General features: G+C 37.5%; 1 protein-coding gene across 2 annotated transcripts in view; it reads left to right on the top strand.

Annotated features, from left to right (window-relative positions):
• Positions 1-27,507, top strand: part of OSBPL3 (oxysterol binding protein like 3) — an 84,032-nt gene that overhangs the window by 34,570 nt on the left and 21,955 nt on the right. Inside the window, exons 3-13 of one of the 2 annotated variants that reach the window (XM_053992108.1) lie at positions 5,350-5,592; positions 12,026-12,142; positions 12,348-12,401; positions 12,611-12,724; positions 13,487-13,657; positions 17,370-17,496; positions 18,331-18,434; positions 18,578-18,670; positions 19,278-19,434; positions 21,876-22,006; positions 24,731-24,838. In XM_053992108.1, coding sequence (XP_053848083.1) covers positions 5,500-5,592; positions 12,026-12,142; positions 12,348-12,401; positions 12,611-12,724; positions 13,487-13,657; positions 17,370-17,496; positions 18,331-18,434; positions 18,578-18,670; positions 19,278-19,434; positions 21,876-22,006; positions 24,731-24,838 — 1,269 coding nt within the window. In that variant the 5' untranslated portion in view covers positions 5,350-5,499. The remainder of the gene's footprint in view (positions 1-5,349; positions 5,593-12,025; positions 12,143-12,347; positions 12,402-12,610; positions 12,725-13,486; positions 13,658-17,369; positions 17,497-18,330; positions 18,435-18,577; positions 18,671-19,277; positions 19,435-21,875; positions 22,007-24,730; positions 24,839-27,507) is intronic. The other variant, XM_053992119.1, reaches the window with a different exon arrangement.

Here is a 27,507-nt window from a genome sequence, read left to right as displayed (position 1 = left end):
TAAGGATTGAATTATCTTGGATCTCTATAATGTAAGGATTGAATTATTAGTGAAACAGCAAATATTTGCTTTGCTTCTGGAAAGTCTAACTAGACTTGACATCGAAGCATGTTCTTTGATGTCTCTCTTGGGATGTATTCTACTGGATTGTTTCTGGGGTTTTGTTTTGTGGTTTGTTTTCTGTTTCTGTGGTTTTGGGGTGTTTTTGCTTTCTGTGCACTGGAACATACAGGATTTTCTTTCATCAACTAATGAACATTATACATGATAAGCAATCTCTTCTTAAATGCAGTGTGGTTGTTGTTTGTCTAGCTCTTCCCCTTTTCCTCTCTGTCTGTCTCTCTTGATTAGACGCTTAGGAGAGTTTTCTTTGAACGAAATTTTCCTCTTTTAGGTCACTGACAAAGCATGATTAAATTGCTACAAAAGCCTCCTTAAGGAGACTGGTTAGATGGAACTGTTTCTTTGCATCACACACTGCTTCCAAGTAGCATTTTTTTCATGGCTGATGAAAACATCTGCTCAAGAGAAGCTGTGATTTGGGTGAGCACTTATCTGATGGAAGGCAGTTCTGAAATGCTTCCTGTATTGTTAGTCTCCCTAAGCTGTTTGAACCTTTGCTTTCAAAGATAGGTTTAGTAATCTATTAGTAAGAGTTGTTTTAAAACTGCTTTATGTTTGTTTCTGCAAGTTTTCTTTAGTAAAGAGAACAGCTAGTAACAGAACCGGATTTCTGTGCTTTAAACTTCAGTAGTGTGAATCTTACCAAATACCTGCCTTGAAAAGACATCTCCCATAGTTATACATGCTGTATCTGTAGCCTATAAATAATTCTTGCCTATTTTGAGCAAGATAAGACACCGGGATAGATTAAAGCTGGCAAATTGAACTATAACAGAGAGAGACATGAAAGCAATACTAGGAAAAGACTATTTCTTTGTTTATCCAGGCAGATGTGAGTGAATGTAATTTAATAATAGCTGCAGAGCCAAGGATTCAGCGCAAAGTCTTTGTTAATTCTGTGAAAGTCACTCAGTGTTGCTTGCAACTGATTTGAATTGCTCAGTTCCATGCTTGCTGTATCCACCTGACTCTCATCAGCCTTTATGTTGTTACTATTCTTCTATCCAAAAAACCTTAATTGACTACAGAATGAGATGTACACTTCCAGTTTTGCTTCTCAAAGTCTTTAGTGTTCCTTCACTGCTGAATCAGCTTTGAAGCAGCTGTAAAGGCTTTACTTTTCCTCCAGAACCATGGCAAAAATAATTGCGTAATCTTGATTTTTTTTTTTACTGCAGTTATACATATTTTTTTCTGAATTTCCCTTTTCTTCTTTTGTGAGATGTGAAAAATGGTTGATTTTGCTGTAAGCTTATTGTGTTCAGAGTTGTGAGATACTGCAAGGCTGCTTTGAACCTGTGCAATTTTAAAGGTTTGAGGACAATGTGAGATGGTACTTTTAAAAAAAAAAATTGTATTTCTGTTTTACATATTATCATATGTTTATATTATCTTTCCTTGATGTAGAATGATAAGGCTCTTAGCAGCAGATGATAAGTAGAGATAAGTGCTGTTTATCATCTTATGGTGTAGTTGTTCTAACTAATATTTGATACTCATGTATTCTTAATTCTTCAAAATGCACCTGGTGAGGTCATTTGAACAGGTACTCTTGGCCTACTTTTGCAGCTGTTGACTTTATAGAAAAGAATTAGGGCAATACTTAGCACTTGTGAAAATTACTGTCCTAATTTTATTTGGATTTGCCTCAGTCTCACAACTTTGAGTTGTCTTTTTGGAGTAGACCAAAGTAAGTGGCCCTGTGTGCTCCAGAGAAATGTGGGAAGAAACACAGTTCTGAGGCCATCCTGTGGCATGGAAAGGAGCAAATTTTAATGAATCTAAAGCAACTGGATCATGATGACCTTAAAAATCAAATTGAGTTGCAATCTTAGCTTCATTAGCATAACACTGCTTTTTATGCTTGCTTTAAAGTTGTAATTGCTATTATACCTGGTGACCTTAATTTCCACAGGTATTGCAAAATATCATTTGCCCTAGGAGGGCCCAGTCACCACTGCTGAAAGCCAGTCAAGTTGGCATGTAGGATCAGTGTTTTCTCACCTTCCTGGAAGAATAAGTGAATTATTGTTGAAGGGCAGCCACAGCTCTCTTTTTTCTCTTCTAAACTTGAAGAAAATTTTTAAAAAGGAGCACAAAGTTGTTGCTGGAATACACAGCAGGTTTTTACAGAGAAGTTTGGGCCATGATAGTTATTCACATACACTTTTTCATGCTCAAATCTGGAAGTCTCAAGGTAATAAGTTAAATTACTGGGAAACACCAATAGAATAAAGCACTTCGGAGAGAGGACACATTTTTCACTCCTGAATTCTTCAGGGCTGGTAAGAAAAGCCTTTTGTCCAGCCCATGAAGTAACTCATTTGAAGGAATAAGGGAAAATTCAAAAGCCCAACTTCAGAAGTAGACTGACAAAATACTTCAGGTGTGCTCTGCCGGATTTACCTCACCTGTCACCTGCTCCTTGTTCAAGCACCTCTTGTTAGGTACTGAATCATCTTCAGCTCATTTGAATTCTGGAAATGTGCCCATCTCACTCTTTTTGATTCCAAAAGGACAAATGACATTGCCGTAGGAGATCTTAAGTACTTTCTGAGGTGGTGTAAGTCTGTGTCTCTCTGACGTCAATGTTAGCAAGTGGAGCAGTGCAGTAAAACTGGATCCTTGGAGTCAGTCACTCAGAGGACCTAACATCAGCCCTGCATAAGACTTGTCAGGATTAGCTCTAGTCTGGTGTTGTAGACTCAATGCTTTGAGCGCTGGATGCAGACCTGGAGCACATTTAATCCAAAAGGGATTCAGCTTCCATGTTCCAAGACTGCCCTGCAGTGCAAACCTTGCTATTACAGGAGATTTTCAGAGGAAGCACCCCTCTGCTCTGTCCTAAAACACTAGTGTAGCCAAACCTTAAGCTCATATAGACTCCACACCAGAAACATGATGATAGAAAGAGTCCTATGATTATATGGCTTCTCTCTATGTTGAAGTCCAAAAGACCTCTAGGGATTTTTTTGGGTTACTTGACATTTCTAGGATATCACTGCCATTGTGCTGTGTGTTTGAACAGGCAAAGGACATTGTATATTTTAAATTTAGTGTGTCCTGGAGATATACCCAGTGCTTTTTGCTGCAAAAGTTTCCAGCACTTTTTGCTGCAAACTAGAGCCTGTTTCTTGCCATGAACTCTGCCAATCACTGCCAAAATGCCAGATAGTGACCAGTGAAAGCTGAAGGTGCCCATTCTGAACAGGAGCAGTGAAGGAAACAGGGATTTATGTGAGCAAAGTGTGTTCCTGAAGCAAAACACTTGCTGCTTGGTTTCAAGGGGGTATCTGAACAACGAGTTTGCAGGAAGAGTGTTTCTGTTCCTGTTGGGAGTGTTTGACCTCTTCTTGTAAATACAGATGTTACCAACTGTTTTGCTGAATGGAGCTTGCAAGTACAGAAGAAAGTTGTCCTTTATATTTACTCCATAGTAAAAAACCTGAGATGCTTCTAACTGCTTTAAAAAGAAAATGGAAATAAATCTAAACCTGTTAAAAGTACTCGTTCTTAATGAAATGCCACACAGGTTTATCTTCCATATAGAAAGAGACCATACCTTCTCCAAAATGCACTACTCCTAATCTCAGTCATAACTTCAGTCTCAAGTCCATGTGTTGGGCCCAAATCACACAGACCTTTCTTGTCACATTGCTGTTCTGGGGTTTATTTTGGCCTCTATTGTGCTCATTGTCTTTGTAGCTCTCTGATAGTTCCTGGAATATTTACCAAGCTGAGTCACCTTCACTTCTGGAAGAACCCCAGGAGAGTTCATTTCCCACCTCACTTGTGGAGGCTGGGGCTGTGTAACAGATTTGTTCTGGAGGTAACAGAGTATTTCTAACTAGGTAAAGCAAATGCCATCAGGAGAGATTGTTTCAGGTGAAAAGAGGGCATGTTGATTGAAATGTTACAGCAAACTGTATTGCCAGAAAGCAATAAAAGGAAAAGGTTTCTGTTCAGAAGATGGATGCTTCAGACTACAGCTGCAGGGAGAGAGGTTTTCTGCTGCAGACTGCTGTCTCCATCTTAAATATAGCACCTGGTTTTAATTTTGTGTTCTGGTTGGCTTTTCTTGTCTGTGGCTTTTGATGTATTATTTTGTTTTGTTTTTAAGGAAAATGAATTCTTAAAATGCACAAAATGTTTTACTAGGGATCTGAAATTACTGCTTCTCAGAATAGAATTTAAGCCTCTTCAAGAAAAAAAAATGAATGGCAAACTTCATTTTTTTTTCCTGCTCAGGACTGTTGTGACAGTGCAAGTGAGGGAATTGTGCCTCTCTGTTTCAGCAATGAAATCTCTCTTCTTTCTGTGGAAACTTTCTTACCTTTATCACTGGTTGTTCTTGGACTCTTCCTAATTGTGAATGCTTTGTCTGAGGCAATAAAATTTGAAGTGATACACAATTTATACAGCCACCTCAAGCTTGGGAAGGCATCACTCTTTTGTAATGTCCTCTGTTTTTTTGTTTTGGTTTTTGGTAGTTTTTTTTTAAAGTATTCAGTTACCATGACAACTTTTACCCACACACTGGAACTCCATTACTGGGAGATCCTGGCATGGCTTGTATTTGCATGTGCTGCAAGGAGCACTGTTATTAAACAGACTGTTAATTATTCTTCCAGTCACTCGCTGAGACAGCTGATGTGACAGTAGATAGAGCTTTCTGCTTCCAGGTAAAAGTGGTCATGCACAGCTCTATGCAGCTAAGTATTCATGTTTACTACTTTTAGGTATTACTCTTTAATGTATAACTTATAACATGAAGCCATACTTAGTTGTTTAAATTATCAAGGAACAGAGAAAGAGACATTTATTTAATTACACCATCATTTTTTGGTGGCATTTTATTGGATGTTTGCCTCTCACTTTGGATCTATGTTGGACCATTTCATATAGATATTTATGATTTTCTTTGTGAGTTTTTATTCATTTTTAAAATTAATTTAAATCTGTACAAAGATTCTTGATACCGTACTTTCTCCTCTGAATAAATAGCAACAATTAAAATATTTTTAAGATTCAAAATTTATGTCATTCCTTTTTGAGACTTGCAAATTTATCTTTAAGTGATTGTTCAATTTATTTCTTATAAAATACTCATGTAAAAAATGTGCTCAGCTTGTGTTAACCAAAGGCATTATTGTGATTCATGCTAGAATATGGCAGCAAAAGACAGCATCTGATAACCTGGCTTTTTTTTCTTCTTTCCCCTTTTAGGAGTTTCCATGGGGTACAGGTCATGCAACTGGACTGCATTTGGGTAAAGGATGAGTTCAGTGTTTCTCTGAGGAGTCTTCCAACACATTTTCCAAATTACCTTTCAATGGTGTTCTAAGTGAGCTTATGTGAAACAAACAGTATTGGATCATGAGTGAAGAAAAAAACTTCGGTGCATCCCAGAAAATGTTGTCTCCTTCAAGAAGTACGAGCAGCTGCTCCTCCAAGCAGGGAAGTCGACAGGTACCTTTTTCACCAAGCTGAAAGCATTGCTGAGATTGGCTGTTACATTTTTTCTTGGATATCTGCAAATCTCTTAAACCTTCTTTCCCGTTGCTTGCTTGTTTTATTTCATCGCTTCTTTGCTTTCCTCTCTCTCTCTTTTCTTTTTTTTTTTTTTTGTTGGTAGCAGCATCTTGTTTTGAGTCAAATGCATTAAACACATATTATTGAATATCAGGCATGTGTAAAACTGGAATGCTTACAGCGAATTTTGATTTCTATCTTATTGTATGGTGAAATAGATCTGCTGTAGCATCTTGGTCTCAGTGGTTTGATCCTGAAATACCAAATCTTTTCTGTTAGGCACTACTTTTGTGGTAGAATATTGTGTAACTGCTCTGTTTATTTCAAGTTTCCAGGGAAAGGTGTGCATGGATGTGTGAAAGATAATTCATTTTTCATGAACCTGACACAGGGCTTCTTTGAATGCCCATGTGTGCTGGTTGTTGCTGTAGAACCGTAGATAGCAAAATGAGCATTCGTGTAACACGATGCATCTGCGTGCCAAACGTGAAGGTTGCTTTGTTTTCTGCTAATCTTTAAACCTCTCAGTTTCAAAAGACCTGTGTACAAGTGTTTGCACCTGACAGGTGAGGCTGCTGAAGACAGCTTTGTTTATGGGCAAGAAATGCTGACCTGCAGCTGCACTGAGAATTAAACTTAAATGTGCTCAACCCATGTTTGCAAAGTCATGAGCAAAGTGCTTAACATAAACTTTTATCTGTACAAGTGCTGGCTTAGTGGAGCTCTTGGAAGCTGCCTCAGGCAGAAATTTTAATTGGAATTGAGCATCTCAATCCCTCAACATCTTTGGAGTCCTCTGCTGTGTTTTAAAACAGCACCTGCTCTTCTAGGACTTCTGGCCCCGTTCATACAGTTGGCAAGGCAGACAAATGTCTGAACAATTTATGACTTTGAAAGTGCTATGCTTGTGGGAAATGCTGTGCATTTCTAGTATAGTGAACAATAAAATCCCTGCTCTCAGGATGTCTTTTTTTTTCTTGCAATACTATTTTTTATATTCTCCATATGAGATTACCTTTGAAAAGTGTAATTTAAAAGATTTGGTATTGTCTGTTCAACAGTTCGTATCTATCAAGTGTTATGATGTATTATTTAAATAATAAGATTTACATGAGTATGACTAAATCCACTGGTGGATTTAGTCCACCATACTTATGCCATTTATTTGCCCTTTCCATCTGTATATTAGTTTAAATGACAATACTTTAGGTGTTCTGTTAAGACAACAGCAACATCTAAAGTTGTATGAAACTGTTAAGAATCCCTAATTAAAAAAAGACCACATGTACAGTAACCTTCAGGAGCTTTTGTTAATTTGTTGGATTTGTTTTGGTGATTGTTTCGAAATCCTGTTAGAACAGAGGGATGTAACAGTGTTACTGATAATTTTTTATTAATAATATCCTGAAAGTTTCAAGATGTTGCCAGGTGCTGTGACGGTTAGGGAGTGACATGCTATGATTTTGATGTTCTTTTCTTCATATTCCAGCTCCATGGAGGGCTTCTTGTTCCTCCTTCAAGCACTTTTATCTCTTGTGCTTGTGGGCTAGTGACAGATCTTCCTGACGGGTGCTTTTCTCTGTGCTGCTGCTCTGATGCAGTACTTCTTTGAATCTGATTAAGTAGAAAGAAGATCTGAAAATTGTGGGGGGAAGAAGAGTTGGAGCAGGGTGAAATTTGTCCAAAAAATAGCAGGATCTGAATTCTGAGTCTCTCTTGATTTCCTAGATGCAGACTTTATTGCTGGTGTACGCCAGCGCCAAATAAGTGACCTGAGGCTGGGATATGGAAGCACAGTAGTGCTGGGCTGCTGAAGTTTATTTCCATGTTGGAGGGCTGTTTGTGTGGAGCATGACTCCTGTGATGCAGAAAATGAGCCACTGTGCTAGAAAGGAGTTGACTTAAGCAGGGCTGCAGGACTTTGAGGGATCCACTCCTTCCTTTGCTATGTTTGGTGCCCGTTTCCTGCCCGATGTAGTACATTTGCTGTGTGAACTGAACAGGTTAACAGTTAATCCTCTTCCACTAAATTCACCTTCGCTTTGAAGCCCCGTGAAAAGTTGCAGGCTACTGCCACTTCCCACCTCTTTGCTTTTCTCTTCCCCTTTCCTTCAGTTATGGAAAGGGATCTCTTCCACAGACACAACTCAAATTCAGTATTGTGAGGAAAGAAAACTGGTGCTGACCTTCCTTAAATTTAAATTGAACTGTGATCAAAAGAAGATGTGTTGTGCAAGTTATTTTTAAATCTAATATGTTAACTAACTTTTAAAATAGATCCACCAGGGAAAAGCTTTGTGACAGGAGAACTGTTTTAAAAAACCCCATGTTCCATAAAAGAAAATTAAATAATTTCTGCCAATTTTATGAACTGTAACAAATGCCTTAGTTGCAGCTGATGCCAACCCTTGTCCTCCACAAAGTAGGTTACTATTTTTGGCAGTTTAAAATATTTGGTACAACTGACTGCATTTTGCACTGAAAGAAAGTGTGGCACTGTCATCTGTTTCATTCAGGGAGCTGCAACTGCAAGCATCAGTCTGAGAGCCATTCAGAATCATTACTTCATACTTTCCCCTGAAATAATTTGCCTTAAGGAGCTGTATGGTGCAGACTACTGCAGAAAATAAGAAGGCTTTTATTATATTAAACAAAGAAAATTAATACATTTACCTAATAATGGACTTATCTCTGAAGACCGAAGTCTATGGGTTTTTTCCTCAGCCATAGACCAAGTATGTGCCAAGGAGCATGTAAAGGAAAATTTTTCAGTGCTGATCTGAAACGAGCACCTCTAGATCTAAGAAAAGAAAAGATTTTGTTCCTCCCTTAGCCTCAAGGGAAATTTCTTCCTGGGCAGCAAATGCAGTGGTTTTAAACCTAATCAGTTTTTGTTAGAAAAGTTATCATTTTGTGCAGATTTTGGCCCATAATAATGCATAAATCTTTTGTAGCATCATAATCTTAAAATACAACCAATCTAGACAGGAGACTTATGCTAGAATTGTTATTGCCATTCATCTGGGAGTTTTGGGGTCTTTTTTGATGGGGTGGTGTCATCATTTTCAAGTTAGTGCCATGTTTTGGGCTATCTCTTTCGGTTCTGAATTGTAGTGTAAGAATAAGCAGAAGGCAGTATCATCTGAATGCTTTCAGGAAATCCTTTGTCTCCAATTTGCTCCTCTGCTATTTCAAAGGGATGAGTAGAGATGATAATCGACCAGCCTGATTCATTTGCCTTCATTTTAGAGAGTAAGCAATTTTCTTTCACGTCTGCAGCTGCTCCCAGGAATAGCCAGCTGATGCTTTTTCCTCATACAGTGAGGTGTCAAATTCTCTCACAAAACAAAAAACCTGGTCAAGATCTCTAGGGTCTGGGTTGAGCAAATGGATCCAAAACCAGTCACAGCAGCAGCGTTTTTGAAAAATGTGAGAGTTTGTTCAGGTGGGAAAGGTTGGATTCTTCTGGAAGGATGTATATGGAAGAGGACCAGATTCTGTTAATGCATCATGCCACCTTGCATGTATCCAGCAGGTCCCCAAACTGTTAGTTCTGTGAGCTTTTAAGAGGATCCATTTCTAATTCAACTCAGCCACCTTTATGTACAGCTGACAACTGAAGTGTGAGGTTCCCAGGGTAGAGAGATGAGTAGCAGACTTGCCTTCTACCTGAAATTTGGCAGCTTCTCAAGCCTGCTTGAGGGGAAGCAGTGCTTCCACTTCAGATTTTCTTCCTGTTTTCACACTTTTTATTTGAGAAAGCACATTCTAGGCCACATTTCTTACCTGCAGAACTGTGATAAATATGACTTTCCTGCAGGAATGTGAGAGACACCTTGTGTCTGGACTGCAGGAGAGGTCCAGGCAAAATCTGAGTTGTAATGCAGGGAACATTGTATTCTGTACTAAAAAGAATTAAAGAACATTGTATTCTGATTAAAACTATTAACACTGTGTTTATTCCAGATGAGTGTAATTGGCTGAGCTATTTCTCAGCTGATTCTTTTCACCTCATATACTCAGTATCACAGGTTTTTCTCATTTCAGGAGTCCCTTTCTTTCTGAGCTTATCCTTATAGAAAGGTGAGGCTCCGTGGTGACTCATTACAGCCTTTTTGAGTACTTAATGGAGCATATAAAAAAGACAGAGAATGATTTTTTTACATAGTGATAGGACAAGGGGGAATGGTCTTAAAGTGAAAGAAGGGAGATTTAGATCCTAACAAATTTTAGGAGATATTTTTACTGTGAAAGTTGACACCACTAAAGCAAGCTGCTCAGAGAACCTGTGGATGCCCCAGCCCTGGAAGTGTTCCATGCCAGGTTGAATGAGGCTCTGAGCAACCTGGTCTAGTGGAAGGTGTCCCTGCCCCTGGCAGGGGGGTTGAAACTAGATGATCTTGTAAAGTCCCTTCCAACCTGAGATGATCAATGATACTGTAAATGTTCCTCAACTGAGATCAAATTTCTGCTTGTCTCCTGCAATCAACGATACACTGTGTTTATGCTTAACCAAACTCTTTCACTCAAGTGAAAACTTGATCCCAAAACTGGAGAAAGTTCTTTCATTAGGTACAACACTGGAATAGTGAAAAAGATCTACTGTTTGCTACTATCAAATTAATTCTCAGTGGAAAAGTTATGTGCTTGGGTACTGCAGCTTAATATATTTTGGCATGACAAGGGAAATAGCTTGCTTGGTATTTGGGCAAAGCAGCTTCTAAGTTCTTCTGGCTACTTTCAAGAAGAAAGAAAACACAACATTTTTCTTAATCTTGCAGCTGTAGCTGTTAGTTCTTATTTAGAATTATATGACAAAATGTATTCCCTCATAAAAATTTTGATTAGGACAACTGCACTTTTGACTTGTGTTGAGGTAGTACAACATCATTGGATGGTCTGTAGGGTGTTAGTTGACACGAGCTGCTCAGCCCCACATTTCCACAGCTTGTGGCCTATTGTGGTGAGTGTTGGCAGACTAAACTCAAAACAGGAAAGCAGAACAGTTTACTGCTTTGTTCTATTAAATGAGGCACAAGAAAAATAACAGAGAAATAACTGAATGACACCAGTAGTGTGGTGGAATTATTAGATGCCATCCAAATATGGCTTTCTTGTAATGCCTTATTATGCAAGTAATGAGCACATTGCATTATGTAATTTTTTTCTGGGTTTATAGAGGTGAATTTTAAGGACTCTGAAGATGGAGGAGTGAGGACAGCTAGCACACTTGCTGATTTTTTTTGTTTCATTTTTCTTTTTAAGTTTTTTTTTCTGTTGTTGTTTTGTTGGTTTTTTTTGGTTTTGGTTTGTTTTTTTTTTTTTGGTTTTTTTTTGGTTTGTTTTTTTTTTTTTTTGAGGCAGCCAAGTTCTTTTTGGGAATACTTCCCTATGTATCTTACAGGGAGCACCATGAGTACTTACCTACCTAGAATAGTTCTCTTCTCCCTAATGTGCTTCGTACTAGTCCTTTTCTGCTATTATACTCTATGTATTAAAGTATTCTTTATCTTTTTTAAATATAAGAGGATGGTACTAGCACATACCATTTCCTGTGAGTTATTTATAATTCTACATCTGCCAAGTCCTGGCAATAAATAATTCATGAGATCTCTCATCAGAAACCTTGAAACTCATGTTACATTGTAATTTGTAATTGTTCCATAAATAAGAGCTATAAAAATACTATGAGATTTAGACTCTTCACTGGTTTGTTGATGCAGGGTCTTTCATTTCAGAGTTCCTGGTGGCAAAAAAAGAGAGATTTGATTTTAATTAGTTTTATCTGATGAAGAGAGACTTCTGTTTTTCTTGTAGTTTCCATTTATGTAAAATTCCTCATAGTACTTCCCTGGCTTTTTATATTGTTTTGAGTTTAGTTTGATTTATTTTATTATTTTTTCCTTTAGGGAGGCTGCAATTTACACAAAACCTTGAGGTACTGAGTATGGACAAAAGAGTTTTATAGAAAAAAGATCTTTATTTTTAGTGACTTATTTTTTGCTTCATCACCTACAAAACCTATCCTTTTAACATAGGCTGTTTCTGTCTCTGACAGAAGGTTTTTTGCTAAATTGTGACTATGCTATGATTATGCACTCTGTGTATGTATGTGCAGGAGAAGATACGTATGGAATTCAATGAAGGATGATATCATAAAAATTGTGTTAAGTGGTGTTGTTTCTATCAAAATCAGAACCTTATCTCTCCTGTGATACATAACAAAGTGTCAAGATGGAACCTTGGTTATATTTCACCATCAATTGGGTTTTGTCTTTTTTTCTTATAGCCTTCTTCTTCTTGAATATCTCTTAAAAATTCAGTTATTTGGAAGAAATAAGATCTACATTTGGATTTTCTGTTTAAGCAGGACAGCTGGGAAATTGTAGAAGGACTCCGGGGAGCAATGAATTGTACCCAGGAGCCACAGAGGCAGGAGGGCTGCTTGCTGAAAAAGAGGAAGTGGCCTCTGAAAGGCTGGCATAAGGTAGGAAAGGAATGTGTATCTGAAAGCTTGAGTGGGACTTATTTGGTGTGATTTTGTGACAAAAAGGTTACATAAAAGCAGAGAAAGTGTTCTCCAGAGAAATGGAAGGGGAGAGGATGTGTTTGTGCTATTTTTCTGTATGTGGGGGGGGGGGTGTGTTTTGTTTGGTTTTAATTCTCTACATTTCTCTACATTTCTGTTACAGAGATACTTCTTTTTGGACAGAGGAATCTTGAAGTATTCTAAATGCCGAGCTGATGTAAGTGATCTGAAACCCTTTAAGACCATTATAAAGTAACAAGTATCCAAAATAACAAAAATTCCCTACTGTTGGCAATGAGAAATAGAGTTTTTCAGTAGTTCTAAATAGTAGGTTGAGAGGGGAAGAAATGCTGATTTCAGAAGGTAAAATTGATCCTTTTGCTTTCATCTGGAGTGATTGTGGTTTTACTTTTTACTTTTTTGCAGATAGAGAGAGGAAAACTTCATGGCTGTATTGATGTTGGACTTTCTGTCATGTCTGTAAAGAAATCAACAAAATGTATAGATTTGGATACAGAGGAGCAGATATACCACCTGAAGGTAGGTCTTCAAGATTGTTATAATACTGCTCCCAAATGGCTACCATTAGCTGTGTAGATTGGAGCTGTGTAGATTTTTTTTTTTTATACCAAGAGATTTGTCTTTTGCACTAATAACTTTTTAGTCTTATCAGATTCATTTACACTTAATAACTGGACAGGTCTTACTGCACTTTTTCAGGGTTCAGAATAAGTAATCCTGTTCTGAACAGAAACCTTGAAGATGCCTCATGTTTAGCAGTGTTGGTTTTTTTTTTTTCATTTCTTGCACAAGTGCTTTTATTTTCAGTATGTTCATCCTTGTCTTATCTATAAGAAGTGTTTTCTATGGTCAAGTATGGGGATTTATATTTGTGGAATAAATTGTTTTGAAATACATCAACAAAATCAAAATCAATTTTCTGTTTGTAATTACTTCAACACTACATTTAACTATGGTAATTAAGAAATGACAAATGTGAGGGGTTTTATTCAAATTTTAAGGGTTTTTTAAATCTGTAAGTTGCTCTAGTATTGTGTTCTGCATTGGAAGGCATAATTACTATCTGTAGTTTCTTTTTTCCTGACTTTATCTTGTGATTGTTTTTCTGTCATGCCTAAGCTCATACAGTTTGCATTTTGGTAGGAGCATCCTTAGAAAAACTTTCCTGATACTTTGCCAGTAAAGGTCAGCCAGGCTAGCTGTCTAATGAGCACAAAAAAACATTATTTCTTTGTTTGTTATTTTGAATGTGAATGTCATCAACCCTGAAATCTTGTGTAGGTGAAGTCTCAGGAGCTGTTTGATGAATGGGTAGCGAAACTTCGCCATCACAGAATGTACCGTCAGAATGAAATCTCCATGTTCCCTCACGACGCCAATAACATTTTCTTCCCTGTGTCTACTACTTCGGACTCTGTCCCAGGTTTCTGTGATTCTACAGCAGGTAGAAAGGTAATTGTTTTTATTATAAATAATGAGCTTCCATAAGGAATCAAATTAGTCTAATTTGTGTTCATTAAATAAAGAGTGTAATGGAAGTTTGTGGTGGCACTTAAGTTATGTCCTAAAATGTCAAGAGGAAAATTTATTGATTTACACCCAAGCAGTTTAATTTATGATGTTGTTAAATTTTTAGGATGTTGTTAAATTTTAGATGTTGTTAAATTTTTAGTTCACTATTTTAATCCAGTAAATTGTACTTTCATCGTGAATTTCAAAACTGTATATTGAATTAGAATCCTCATAATTTTTGGGACATATATCAGTATTTGTCTGATACGTGCTGGTGAATATTAGTCACAGAAGAGTACTCAGCTAGGTATTTTTTCCCTTTAGCATTTTGCTCTGTATCCTTTAACTTACAAACCCTCTCCCCTTTTACATGAATGAAGCTGACTACTTAACAAAGGAGTATGTAGGAATTATAAAAGAAGTCACTATTATACAAGAAACTATATATGCAAGGAATATATATTATACATATATTACATTATATAGACCAGGAATTATACAGGAAGACCACTATTTACATTTTAACTGAGGCAGAAGCATTATTCAGATCAATCCAAGGACTATGCTGTGGGTGGATATGGGGTCTGGATGGGTCCAGTCAGCAGTGTGCTTCTCTTTCGGTAAAGTCTGTGAATTAGTTTCACAAACAGCCTGACAAATGCTCAGTCGAGCCCCATAAATGGCCCCTTTGCAGTTTAATGGAAGATGGTGTGTGTTCTGTGCCCGAACACAGCCTCTGTGCCTTCAGCTCTCTCTCAGGACATTGACTGGCTGACCTTCACCCAAAGCAGCTCTTCTGCTCCAATGGTTGCTTTTGAGAATCAAAATAAACTGTTCTGTGTTACTACACCTGAGATGTAGTAACTGTTTCTGTGAGCTGCAGAATGACTCCTAAGCAGCAATGCCCTCCTTGTTGTCCTTCTACCCAAGGCTTGCTTTTCCCTGGTGTAGTAATTGCTTTATCATCTGAGGCTTGTTCCCCAATACCCGCAGTTCCTCACTTTATCCTGTAACTGAGAATGAGTTTTAGCAAACGCAGACGTGTGTCTGAGCAGCTTTTTGCTCGTGGTGGAGCGGGAGGGGTCCGTGTGAGCGGGCAGCTGAAGGAACAATAACTCACCCTGCGGTAACAAGGCCGTTCTGCAGAGCCGTCTGCACGCATCTCGTGTGCCAGCAGCAGCTCCGTGGCTCTGACAGCCTGCCCTCCTGAGGCACTGTCTGCAAGGGAATGGCAAATCTCCTGTGGCTGTTTAGTTATTTTCTCCTGAAAGACAGGAGGGATAGTAGTGGGGAAGAATATCAAGGGCAGAAGTGGAACATTGCAGAATCCATGGTATATTTATGCTGGTGCCCTCAAAGAAAAAAAACCCCAAAAACCCAAACCAAAGAAACCTATGTGATCAGCATATCTAAAATCTATGCTTACTGTCAGGAAACTAACCATTTCTTCTTTGGCATGAAAGACTTTAATTCAGACTATTAATCCAGATTTGTACTGCAAAGAAGCCCTACTTATTTTCATGTGAAAAATAGAAGGGGATAGTTCTTAAGCTGCAGTTAATCACCTTAGCTGTGCTCAAGCTAAATGGAAGTCTGCCAATTTACACCAGCCTTAGCTTGGTGTTAGTTGATATCACTCCAACACTTAGGTTATTTTGAGAAATATATATCAAGTGAAATTTGAGTTGAATTTCATTTGCTTTTAGCAACATCTGGTTGGTTTTCACATATATTTTTTTAAATTGTTGTTGAGAGACAGGTGTAGGTATCTACACATGTTTATGTGGAATTCTTGCATTCTAAAGCTTAACTATGATCCAAAGCAAAACTATGAAAACTGGAGCTACACAATCTCTCTTGTCTACTTATTGGCAATCCCTACTTCCTTTTCTCTTCATGCTCATCTCACTTATGCATATGAGTTCTGGAAAAGTTGGTTAGGTAAGGCCAATTTTTGAAGACATAAATGTAGAATTGGTTCACAAAATGCCAATATAATTGCCCATCATTAAATTCAGTTTACTTGTGCTTTTAAAGGTGCTAAGATTATTATTTGGATATATATATGTGTGTGTGTGTGTATATATATGTCTAAATATATGACTAAAGCTTGGACAGCTTTATGTAGGAATAAGCCAGCTAAGATGCATTGATTAATTTAAAAACAAGTGTGCTCACTGATGCTTACTGCTATTGCATACTGACACAGTACCAAATGACATCACATGGATGGTGCATTTTATTTTACTCTGAAACTCAGGTTGGTGGTTATGCTGTAGACTTAAAAATGCCAACCAGAAAGCTGCAACTCACTGAGATATAGATGAAGTTTCATATTAAGAGATTTAAAATTAGTACTACTGGAGTTCTGATATAAGGTGAGCAGGAGTAGCTCACCTTATATCAGCTTTGCTCATAAGTAGCAAAGTTTGTATGCTTCAGAGAAGAGCCAAACAGTTTAGTCAGCTTTTCTCACAACCGTAAGTAAAATGGCTGTGCAATGGCACTAGGATGACAGTTTAAAATTGGTTTTTAACAAGGTGTTGACAAAGCATGTGATTTGTGTGTCTTCCTGACCTGGGTTTTACTGAAAATGAAAGATTTAGTAAGATGTACAAATAATTAGGTATTTGAATGACTATTATTTGTAGTTACATTAGAGAAGAAAACAGCATTCTAGGCCACAATCAACTGGTAATAGTACTGGGTAAAAATTTCTTCAAATTGGAAGCTATTTAATTATACTCCTCAGTTAGCTCTTACACAGAATTTCCCTCACCTCTTGGAGCATCTGATGATGAGCACTGCTGAAATTGAGCTAAGTGTGAAAATGTTTACTGAGGTGTTGTCAAAGGGCAATCTTTACCCAGATAAGGTATATGGCCATCCCCGTATTAGGGCCTTTTGAGACAAATCCATGCTGAAGTCATTCAACATTGTGTAAAATTTTAAATGACTTCTAGTGTCAAAATTTTAAATGATATCTTACTTTTACACTGAAAAATAGCATTTAAAAATGTGTGTGTTACATCTTAGTTGCTTTTGGGGCTTCTTTGGGAAGTGTGGAGGAGGAACAGAATGTCTGAATTTGGTCCTCTTCAGATATGGTACTTCAATTATTTTACACAATCACTAGGTTAGAAGAGACCTTCAAGATCATGGAGTCCAACCCAGCCCTAACACCTCAAACTAAACCATGCACTAAGTGCCACATCCAATCTTTTTTTAAACACATCAAGGGATGGTAACTCCATCACCTCCCCTGGCAGACCATTCCAGTACTTTATCACTCTTTCTGTAAAAAAGTTTTTCCTAATATCCAACCTATATTTCCCTTGGCGCAGGTAAAGACTGTGGTAAGTAGATTTAATTTATGCAGAACTTTTCCCTTCCTCAAAATTTAGTTTTCAGCAAATTTTCATGGTTCCTTGAGTTTTTCTACGGCTTGTGGACAGCAGTTACATTAATTATCATGCCACCGTGCTCAATGACTATATACCTAGGCTAGATCATACACTTTTTTCCCCTCCATGTAATTGATGCCTTCAGTCCTTGTCCATGATCATGGTCCTTAACTGCTGGTTGTCAGAATTTGTGCATACAACATTAAAATATTGTGTGTTAATACTTCACTTGTTCTTCTTTGGAACAGGCAGGCAGCTTGACCAAACAGAATTCAACATCAACTGGAGGTAATTTATCGTTTTCTTTTTCAAGTAATGAGTCCAGGATTTCATCTTGGCTACAGTCTTCTGAAGACATGGAAAAATGCTCAAGAGGTAATTATATTTGAAGAAAATTGAAAGTAGCCTAATATTTCCCCTAGTTTTTCCTTAACAATGAGAGTATTATACACCAAGTAGTCATTACTGTTAGAATTTTCTCTGAAACTGGAGGAAGGAAAGATGTGGCTGTCAATTAAGTGGTTAGTCACTTTTTTGGAAAAGAACTGGTAATTTTGGATGTGGGGGTATCAATTGTGGGCAGCTCTTCAAGGAACCAATACATTTCAGTACGTTTTCTTTTATACGAGAACATCATGTTCAGTAGTAAGATTTGAACATCCTTAGGCTGGAAAAAGGGAAGCATACAAAACCTAGTAACTTAAAAATTACTAAGTCTTTGTACTTCAAAGTCACCTTCTGCTTTCATACTTTCCTAAGAGCAGGAAGATCTTTCTCATGTTGGCAATGTCTATGTGATATTTATTTGTTAAATTTCTACCTTCCAGTGAGCTTCATCTCAAATGCAGAGGAGCCTCACCTCTAGGTCTGAATCCACAATTGAGTGTTGATGCCTGTGGCATTGTTACCCTCACCATGAGGAGCTCTGAAAAATCTCAAACTGTAGAAATTATCACTTTATTCTCATTTTTCTGCATCCAGCTAGGAAAAGATATCATGATTATTATACACACCACATAGATGCATTTCAATATTTTGAATTTAAACTTGACTATAGGATACAATCTTTTTATCAAGGAGTTTAATGCTTTTAGTCAAGGAATAACTTAAGCTAGCTGCAATCAAAATAGGACTAACCTACAAAGAAAGAAAACTGTCAGTGTGTCTGTTACTTTAGGGCAACTGAAAATACTCTCTTGTTCCAAACAGACCTCTCCAACTGTCACACATATTTACTGGAAATGAACCAGCTGTTACAGAGCATGGATGTTCTTCACAGGACATATTCAGCGCCTGCTATAAATGCTATGCAGGTTTGTTGTTTAAAAACAAAACCAAAAACTGATTTCCCTTACAATTCCAAAAAATAACCCCAAATCCTAAAGAATCAAGGTGTTTCTTAGCGTTGTTAGATTTTTGGCAGTCTCTATTGTTTTTGTCCATGTGTTGTTAAAAGGTTGGACCTTTTGAAAGCCCAAAGAAGGAAAAGAGAACACACAGGAGGTGGCGATCCAGAGTTGTTGGGAAAGAGGCTAAAGGAATGTTACAGGTAACTTCAGTTCTTTCAGAGCCCACCTTCCTACAAACCTTAGTAATTGATCAACTTCTTGGCATGACCAGTTAATGAAATATGAATCCTTTTTAAGAGGAGTCCTGTGTTAGCTCATTTTAAGTGGTAATATATCAGACAAAAGACAAATGTGATGTCATTGATATCTGCAATAGAATCTGTCCTGCTACCTTCAGGACACTGGTCATGTTTTTTACCCATTTTCAGTCTTCTCTAATTTGTTGGGTTTTTTTAGTTTTGGTTTTTTTTTTTTATGAATACGGATTTTTGCAAATTCCCTAGCTAGTTTTGTGCACATTTGCATCCAGAGGCCATGTGATTAGATACTTACAAGTGGGGAGAAATAACCTAACATATGCAATAGCTCTCAATGGGCTTGTTTTTTTGAGTTTGGCAGTCTCCCCTTATGGCACCTTGGGCAAAGTTATATCTCTGCTTTTGTTTGCCAGGTGTCATCCATTCAAAGCTTATTGATAATTGACAGTAATTTTCTTCATTTTTGGTGTCTCCAACATGGAATCCAGGTGGGTATAATAAAACAAAATTTTGTTTATAAAAACATCACAAATTACTATCCTACTTACAGGTGCCTTCAGTATTTTCTGCCCCTATGAGACTTCATGCTTCCAATCCAAACTTATCTACAATAGATTTTGTAGAGGAGAAAAATTACTCCGATGGCTCTGAAACATCATCAGAATTTAGTAAAATGCAAGAGGACTTATTTCATGTTGCACATAAAGGTAAATGAAATTGTCTTTTATAAATGGTTTTATATCATCCCAGTTCAGATAATGATATAACTTTTGAGAATGCTTCCTGTTTATTGTTTAGAAAACACCCTTCCCTTAATTTCCTTGAGGAATTGCAAGTGTTGAGATCTTGAGTAATTTGAAAAACGTGGCTTAATCACCACTTTTTACAGTTTTTATTTAATAGAGAACTGCACCTTGATTAATGTGCTAAAAGCCTAGATTGTTTTATTTGTTGCCAGAAGGTAAAATACCTAAAATCAATTGCTAGAAATACAGCAGACTTTACTCTCTTGTGTTTGCACGCATATTTGTGCATATGGGCACATTTATGTTTCTATATTCTGTGTGCTTCACTGTAGTTCAGAGTCAACATTTGTTGGTGATGCAAGGGTTGCTATGGTAGTAACCTATTTTTAGTGAATACAGAAGAGTAAATCATGCAAAGCAGCCAGAGGGGGAGCTTGACTAGAAATATTTCTTCCCTCAAAATCATTTTTCATTAGCAGTGCTTTGTTCCATCACCCTCGCACCAGAAACATTTTTATTGTTTAAGTGATCTTGGTGAGGGAGGCACTTAAGCATTTACAGCTGAAAGGCTTTTGGGAGTATGGGCTTTGTCCCCTTTGGCACATGATAATGGTTGATGGTATCAATAAACATTCTGTGCTTGCTGTTCCCCCTTGGTGCTGATGTATCTTGATTCTGTTATGTAAGGAATGTATGTAAGTAGTAAACTTCATAAAGCCAATTATAGTGAAAACTGACGTGTGTTTTCCAAAAGAAGAAAAGAGGTGAGGGTTGGATGTAGTGGGAAAAGTTGCTGTTAAGCAGAGCAAAGAAATCATCTACTCAAGATCATCTTACTGGAATTGTCCATGACAGAAATTTTGGTTAGATTGATCCACACATTTGAAGGGGCAATTAACTTTGTTCTAATGACTGCAGAATCATTTTACTAGGTAAAATGAATGAAAAGAATGTTGAAAATCATAATGATGAAAAATCATTACAAAGAATTTTTCTCTAAAGATACTTCATAGCACCCCCCTTCCAAGAAAGAGTAGCGGAGAAACCTCTTATGTCACCTTTTTGATACAAATGGAATAAAATGTAACACTAGTCATTTAGTAGGCAATAATTCTTGAAAAGTAAAGTTAATATACAACATAATAAATGTCATTGAAGGTCACTGAAGATTCTAGTCATGTTATCTACATATAAAAGAAAGCCTAACAGAATAGATCACATTGGATATATTTCCCTCCCCACCCTGTGATACTGTTAAAGATTTCTTTGGATAGTATAGGAATTAGCTTTGGTAATGGTTGTGTTGGAATATACCTTAAGAATGATTTTTTAGAAGACTAAAGTAGGTTACATAACTACTCAGTGAAATGATGAAAATTCAGGTTAACTCAGAGTGAGTGATTAGGAGAGAGAAGTATTGGGAATTTCTTGTTGTTTGCCCTTTTCATGCATCCATGCTCAGATTTTCTATCTTCATTTCCTTGTAAATGGATTCATTTTTGCACTGGCAAGTCTCATGACTGTATTACAGGGCTTGATTAGGTCCTCAGAAGTCCTCTAATACTCCAGTTAGATGAATGTTGAAAACCTACACAGACAAATACTGCTCAAATAAATTTTTATTCCATGTGGTTTAAGAGAAGATGCAAGGTCATAATGGTGAAAAAAATTGTAAAAGTGCATTTCCCCTATTAAACCCCCTGTAGTGATTTTAAAATTGCTTGATCTGTTGTCTGATTTAAATGTATTGGGCTGGTGATAGTGCCTCAGGAAGATGTAGAAGTAGCAGCATAGCATGCACATCATTCAGGATCTGACCCTTTGAGTCACTAAATCATCTAACAAGCTGGAATTTCTCTATCACAGAAAGAAAGAGATAACAAAACACAACACCACAGTTGACTTGCTTGTGGGGCAACTACTAACCCTATAGCTGTGGCACAATGTGTTATAGCTGCCTTTTTTTTTTTGATGTTTTTTTTTTTTTTCCCTATTTGATTATTTTTCCTTTCCTCTCTTCTTCTCCCCTACTGGAATTTATAGAGGAATATGGAATAGAGTCATGACCATCTGAAGATTCAAGCTAATTGGGAAACAAAAGCAAGTGAAGAGCAGTTGTGGTTAGTTAGCTTTGTTGCCATCTGTCACAAATAATCAGAGTAATTTTGACTGTGGCTAATATAGTCAACACAGTAGCCTTCACCATGAACGTGTTGCTACAAGGAATCTACCCTATAACCTTGATTAATATTACTTGTTTTTAGTAACCCACCCTGGATCTCTCAACCTAAATTCTTGTTTCTGTCACTGTAAATGATGCTTTATTGGAGTTTTATGTAATTGGTGTGTATACAATTGGCTGCAGCTGTTTTTAACTGTCACTTTTTATGAACTGGTTCTAGTTTACTTCACCCTGAGGTCAGCTTTCAGCACCATATCTACAGAGAGAGAAAAGCTGAAGCAGATGCTGGAGTACGATGCATCCTCATCTCCATCTGCACAAATAGTGGGCTTGAAGAATGCCTTAACATCTGTAAGTGACATGCTGAAACTCAGCAAGCTTCATTGTCATCAGATTCTACTTTTAAATTTTAGGGGAATTAATTTCCGTTTCTTTAGTGTCAGCTAAAGTGTGCTAAAATTTGCAGAATTTAATTATAGTAAGTTATTATAGATCGTGTTTTTCAGAGACTTTGCTAAATGTTAAAGGTATTGTCAAAACATCGGAGTTTGATAGATGGACTGATTTAGGTATGTAGTCTAATCTGTATCATTTGAGATGAAGAATCAGAGGGCTACTCTCTGACTATAAGTCTGCTTTCTTTCTGAACATGCTACTACTCCCTTCTGATGGGTTGCAGGTTTCCTTTTCCTTATCTAAACAGCACTCAAATATTCACTGTATGACTTGGCATAAAACAGAGGTGAGGGTGGCTGAATGCACTCAGCTGTCCCTTCTAATGTACTAGAGCTTCACCAAGACACTGCAAAGCAAATTCAAGTACAACTTACTTATATTGACTTCCAAACTCAGTTATCTCTCAGTCCTCTAAAAGCAGCAATGGAGCTATTAGGGCAGAGTTCTAAATGACAAAAGATTGTGCTCTTTAAAAAGGTGGGGATTTGGTTGGTGTCCTTTATGTAAATGATAGAGACCAGAACTTTTGAACTTGGTCATGTTTAAAAATGACAACCAAACTGATCTGATTCCAGAGCAAGGAGGGCAATCATTACCATGGCCTTAAAATTTGAGTGTTTATTGTAAACACCACATCAGAAGTAGGGGAGACTCTTTGGCACTGATCAGTGTGATGTAGATCATCTTAGAATTACTTAAGTATGAAAACTTCCCTTTGCTTTACAAAAGCTACATGTGATTACAGTTTTTAAGAGCATGACATGCCTCTTTGCCTGGACCTGTAGAGGCTGTGATGTCTCCACAGTGTTTAGAGAAAGTTGAAGCCTGTTGTGTAATAACTGTATTTGTTCATTTGCACTTCTGTTTTTGGCTTTCTGATGTTCCACTTCTGATATTTGAATAGGTGACTTTTATTTTTTCAGTGTTATTTGTCTACCATTTTATATCAGAAAATCAATTTTAAGATTGCTGAACTTAGTAAATATTCAGCTTAGCATGAATTATTTTGTTTTCTGGGCAGTGAAATGGTTGTCCATCTTCGTCCTGTATGTGTCTTAAAAATAATTCTGTTAGGTATTATCTGATGCTTAATTAGTCTTGCAGCCCATCTAGAAGTCATCTGTGAACCTTGGCTTTTTCAGCAAGGTAATCACCTATGAGAGCTCTTCTTAATCTGCAGATCTTTAATGTCATGCCAACAAAAATTTTCTCACCCTGTATAGCAGAGATCCTGTAGGAGACTGGAATGCGCTTCCTTTGAAGACATTTCAAAGCATGGATATGATAAACTTGACATATTTTTTAGACTTCCTTGCAAGAAGGTGTCTGGTGTTAATGACTTTGGCTTAGTGTTTGTTGTTCATTTTAGTTTGTTTTCTGTACAGGAGGAATGAAAAAAAAATCACTCACAGGCTGAAAGCTATCAAACATTAGTCTGTTTTGTTCCCATCAGCCTGGCAGTGGAAGAAAAATGAGCAGATTTAAAGTGGATAAACCACCACAAAACTAGCATATCTGCCTCTGTTTCTCCCTCATTAAGATAGTATCCTTGACCTACACACATTTTAAGAGAAGGAAATACAGAATGGGAAAAGATACAATATTTCTGGTTTGGGGGGAGGAATAAGACAGCAGGAAGAAGAAAACATTTTGTAGCAAATAATGAAAATGGGAAGTTATCATTACAGGAGAGCTATTTTGCACTTGCCTGATGAGGATTCAACACAGTGCTGAGCATTTGACGCAGTAGGGATATGTAGACCTTTATGGTAAATTCAGACCACATGTAGGTAAAGCCAGAAATAAGTTTTCTCCCTTCCATCATCGCATTGATGATGGCTTTCCTGGCTTTCCTGCACCCAAAAGAATTTTCAATACAAATTACTGCCAAAAGCAGAAGCATTTGTGGGATAAAGCAGATGTGTAAACAGCAGGGTTCTCCACATCCTGGTATTGATTCAGATCACTAAAATGGGATGTAAGTCTTCAGTATTGTTCCAAAATTAATAACACAATCTTTTATTTCAGAGACATTTTCATTGCAGGGTTAGGCTCTCTTCCTACAAGTCTACTCTAATTGACATCTGTCTATCAAATGCAACCAGAATAAGTAAATGACACGTAACAAACATGAGTTTGCAGTAGAGGCTTTTTATTCTGACCATTGCCATTATAATCTGATAGGACAGAAATTGTACCCGTTACCCGTGTGAATTTATGTCTTGTTTCTCTATCATTGAAAGGCAAAGGAAACTGCCAGTATGGGAAATTTGAATGGTTTTGGATGTGGCAAGAACTAACATTGAGAGAGGCTATGTTGGAGATGGGGGTGCAGGAAGAGAGCTGGAAAAGAAAAATATCCCTGCCATCTTTGACTTTTTTCCTCCACTGATGTCTCTGTTTCCTCACACTGGGGAAAAACAGTTTTAATTTGACAGAGAAGGAGTAAGGTTTGAAGCATTTATAATAAAGGATTTGCTGAACCTGTAAAAAAAAGGATGTGGTGGTGGCATTTTATACTACACTTTAAACAGTCTTTGCCCCTTTTTATACAATAAAGTCACGTTTGAGTTAGTTGAGAGAACTTTATATCCCCAATATTTTTGTTAAATATTCCAGGCAATAGCACAAAACACAGATCTTAAAGACCGGTTACGCAGAATACATGCCGAATCTAAGATCATTGATTCAGCATCTAATGCAAAATCAAGCCCAGATTTGGTGAAGGTGGGTATGGATTTCCTCTTTCAGTGATGTCCTGTTCCTCCAGCCCCTACGTCTAGACAGTGCTGCATAGCTGCCTCTTGTCCTGTTCTCCGTGTCTCCCCTGTGGTGTGGTGTGTTAGCAAAGCCAGTCTGCTTTCCTGGTTGTGAGTCATTTCTGGTGATGCACTGTGTGATATTTGATTCCAAAGACTTTCTTTGTGAGCAGGTTTCCTGAGCATATCTTCCATTGCTTTTTGCTACTGGTTCCTGGTGTCCTCCCTCGCCTGCTTCTCATTCAGCATGTACAGAGCTGCCACCTCCTCACCCTGTCACCCTTGTGCCACTGTTTCTCTTGCCCTTTTAATCCTTTGTTAAGTTATGTAGATCTTTTGTTACCCATCTAAGTGCTGTTAGCCCAGAATGTTGGCTACCATTGTGGATCATGTAAGGTTTAGAACAATTACCAGACATTTCCATGAAAGGATCAAAGTTAATGGGACATACAAGAGCCCTTTCAGCCATTTAGTTGTCTTTGTGTGAAGCCAGGGACTTTTCTACATCCAGTTAGCTGGTTTGAGGTTCCACTGATGTTCAGACAGTTTTTTGGCTTGCTGCAGAACGCAAGTGAATATGGTGTAATTATAGGTCATAAGATGTAAATGTTAATGGTGTCAGTGAGGGAAGGCAGAACTCTGTTATTTGTGATGGATTTTCCTAAATGTTAACTCACACAGAAACCTCTGCTGTGCTTGTAGTATTAATCTTTCATTAGAACTTGTGTGCATGTAATGCTGGGACTTTTATGTAACTAATTATTTCCTTTTATTTTTAAAGACAGTTTAGTCATTCCAGAACAGATTCCATCTGTTCACTTCTGGTTCAGTTCTGGTGTAGTGGAGCTGTGTTTTGGTCATATTTAGCTGTTCAGTTTTGGATTTTTTGCCTTTAGATAGTTGATCATTCTGATGCCTTTTGCTTTAAAACCCACAAGAATTTGAACAGCCCTTAAACTGCTATCCAGAAAAGCTTTAATGCATTGTTACTGAGTTTCAGGAATTATTTTCTTTTTTAGTGGAGGTCCTTGCAATGACAATGGGTTATTTCTGAAACTTGTGCTATGTGCTATACGCACACAAAGTGACACACATGACAAAAATAGCTTTCAGAAGGTCCTTTGGAGGTTGCATTCACAAATTCCCTCTGGGATGGCATTTAAGGATGAAATCGCTTATACTGGAGAAGCTTCATTTTAAGACTGTGTGAGGACTATGATACAGTAATGCTGCTTTGAGGAAGACAGGGCCACTGCACAGAACTTGTCACTAAATGATGCATTGGGTGCTCTCACCCACCTGTGAAAATTGAAGCAGTATAACACAGTATCTCAAGCCTTTGCATAAGGGAAAAGTTTTGTTTGTCTATTGGGTAATTTAATTTAGTTCATCATGCCAAAGTGGGAATATGGAACAAGAAAAACTGAAGCTTATGTGTCAGATATAAAAACCTGATGCTCTTTTATGGGCCTTTCCCGCTCGCTTTCCTTCTCAGATTCAAAATAGTATTGGAAATAATCCCAGTAGCAATGCTTATGGTGTGTAAGGTTTGGTTTTTTTTTAACTTGCAGGCTAATGTAACTGCCTTCCTCTAGGAGGGACAATGTTGAGGTTCTCTTTTATCCCTGCTGTAAAAGGAGAGGTTTTTCAAGTCTTTTGAAGTAGAGCAGTTTGTTTTGTTTCCATGTCACCAATATCAGTGTGTACTGAATAACATTCCAAACGATAGCAAAACCTACCAACAGAAAAGCTTTGAAAGAAGGTTTGTCGGCTTGATTCTGGGCTTGTCACGTTGTTCATTATGTTGTTCTGAAAATAAAATACTACAATTCCTGCAAAATTATGATGTGGAAGCCAGTAAAGCACCTCATGCAGAAAATCTTGAGAGCAGCTAATACACTCATTTGGGCCAGCATAGCTCATTTCATTTGCATTGGTGGAGTTATCAGGGAAAACTGTAGCACACAAGCTTTCCAACTTCTTTACTGTCACCACAGAATGAGAAGTCTCACTGGTCACCCCACCTTTGCCAGGCCACCTATTGGAGCTCTGCTTACACCTATTATCTGTAGTGCTTCTGTGGGAGGGGCTATCAAGATTCTTTGTGGCAGTCAGGTGTGCCTCCAGCAGCAAAAACAATTCTGGTTATGTGGCTTTAATGATATGTTGGTTTTGGGTAACATGGAGATATCTCAGGTGTGGATATGAAGGAATGATTTCCAAAGCACAGCATAGAAAATTAGTGAATAAAAAGAGCTAGGAAAACATGCTATTATAAAGAAAGCCACTTTACCCCTCTGAATTTTGTAGACTACTCTGTGGCAGGCTTTGCATTAAGCAAGGCCTGAGCAGGAAAAGATGAATTAATTTGCTAAGATCAGGAAGGAATGTGAATCAAGGGTGTAATATAAAGAGATGGGAGTTTTGTTCTTTTGTGGGCTTTTTGATGATACATTTGGATATATCTGGCTAAATCATTCAAATAGCAAAGCATTTTTATATGCAGCACCTTAGGTGATTTACTGAATATGCATTGCTTTATTTTCCTTCTTTTTCCTTCTCTTTGGTCTGTTTTACTTTGGTTTTAAATCCCACTTTGAAACACATGCTGTCATTCATGTAAATTGAAGAGGAGCA

This window comes from Vidua macroura, chromosome 1 (assembly GCF_024509145.1).
Source record: "Vidua macroura isolate BioBank_ID:100142 chromosome 1, ASM2450914v1, whole genome shotgun sequence".
Lineage (NCBI taxonomy): Eukaryota > Metazoa > Chordata > Aves > Passeriformes > Viduidae > Vidua > Vidua macroura.
This window is presented reverse-complemented; position numbering and strand designations above follow the sequence as displayed.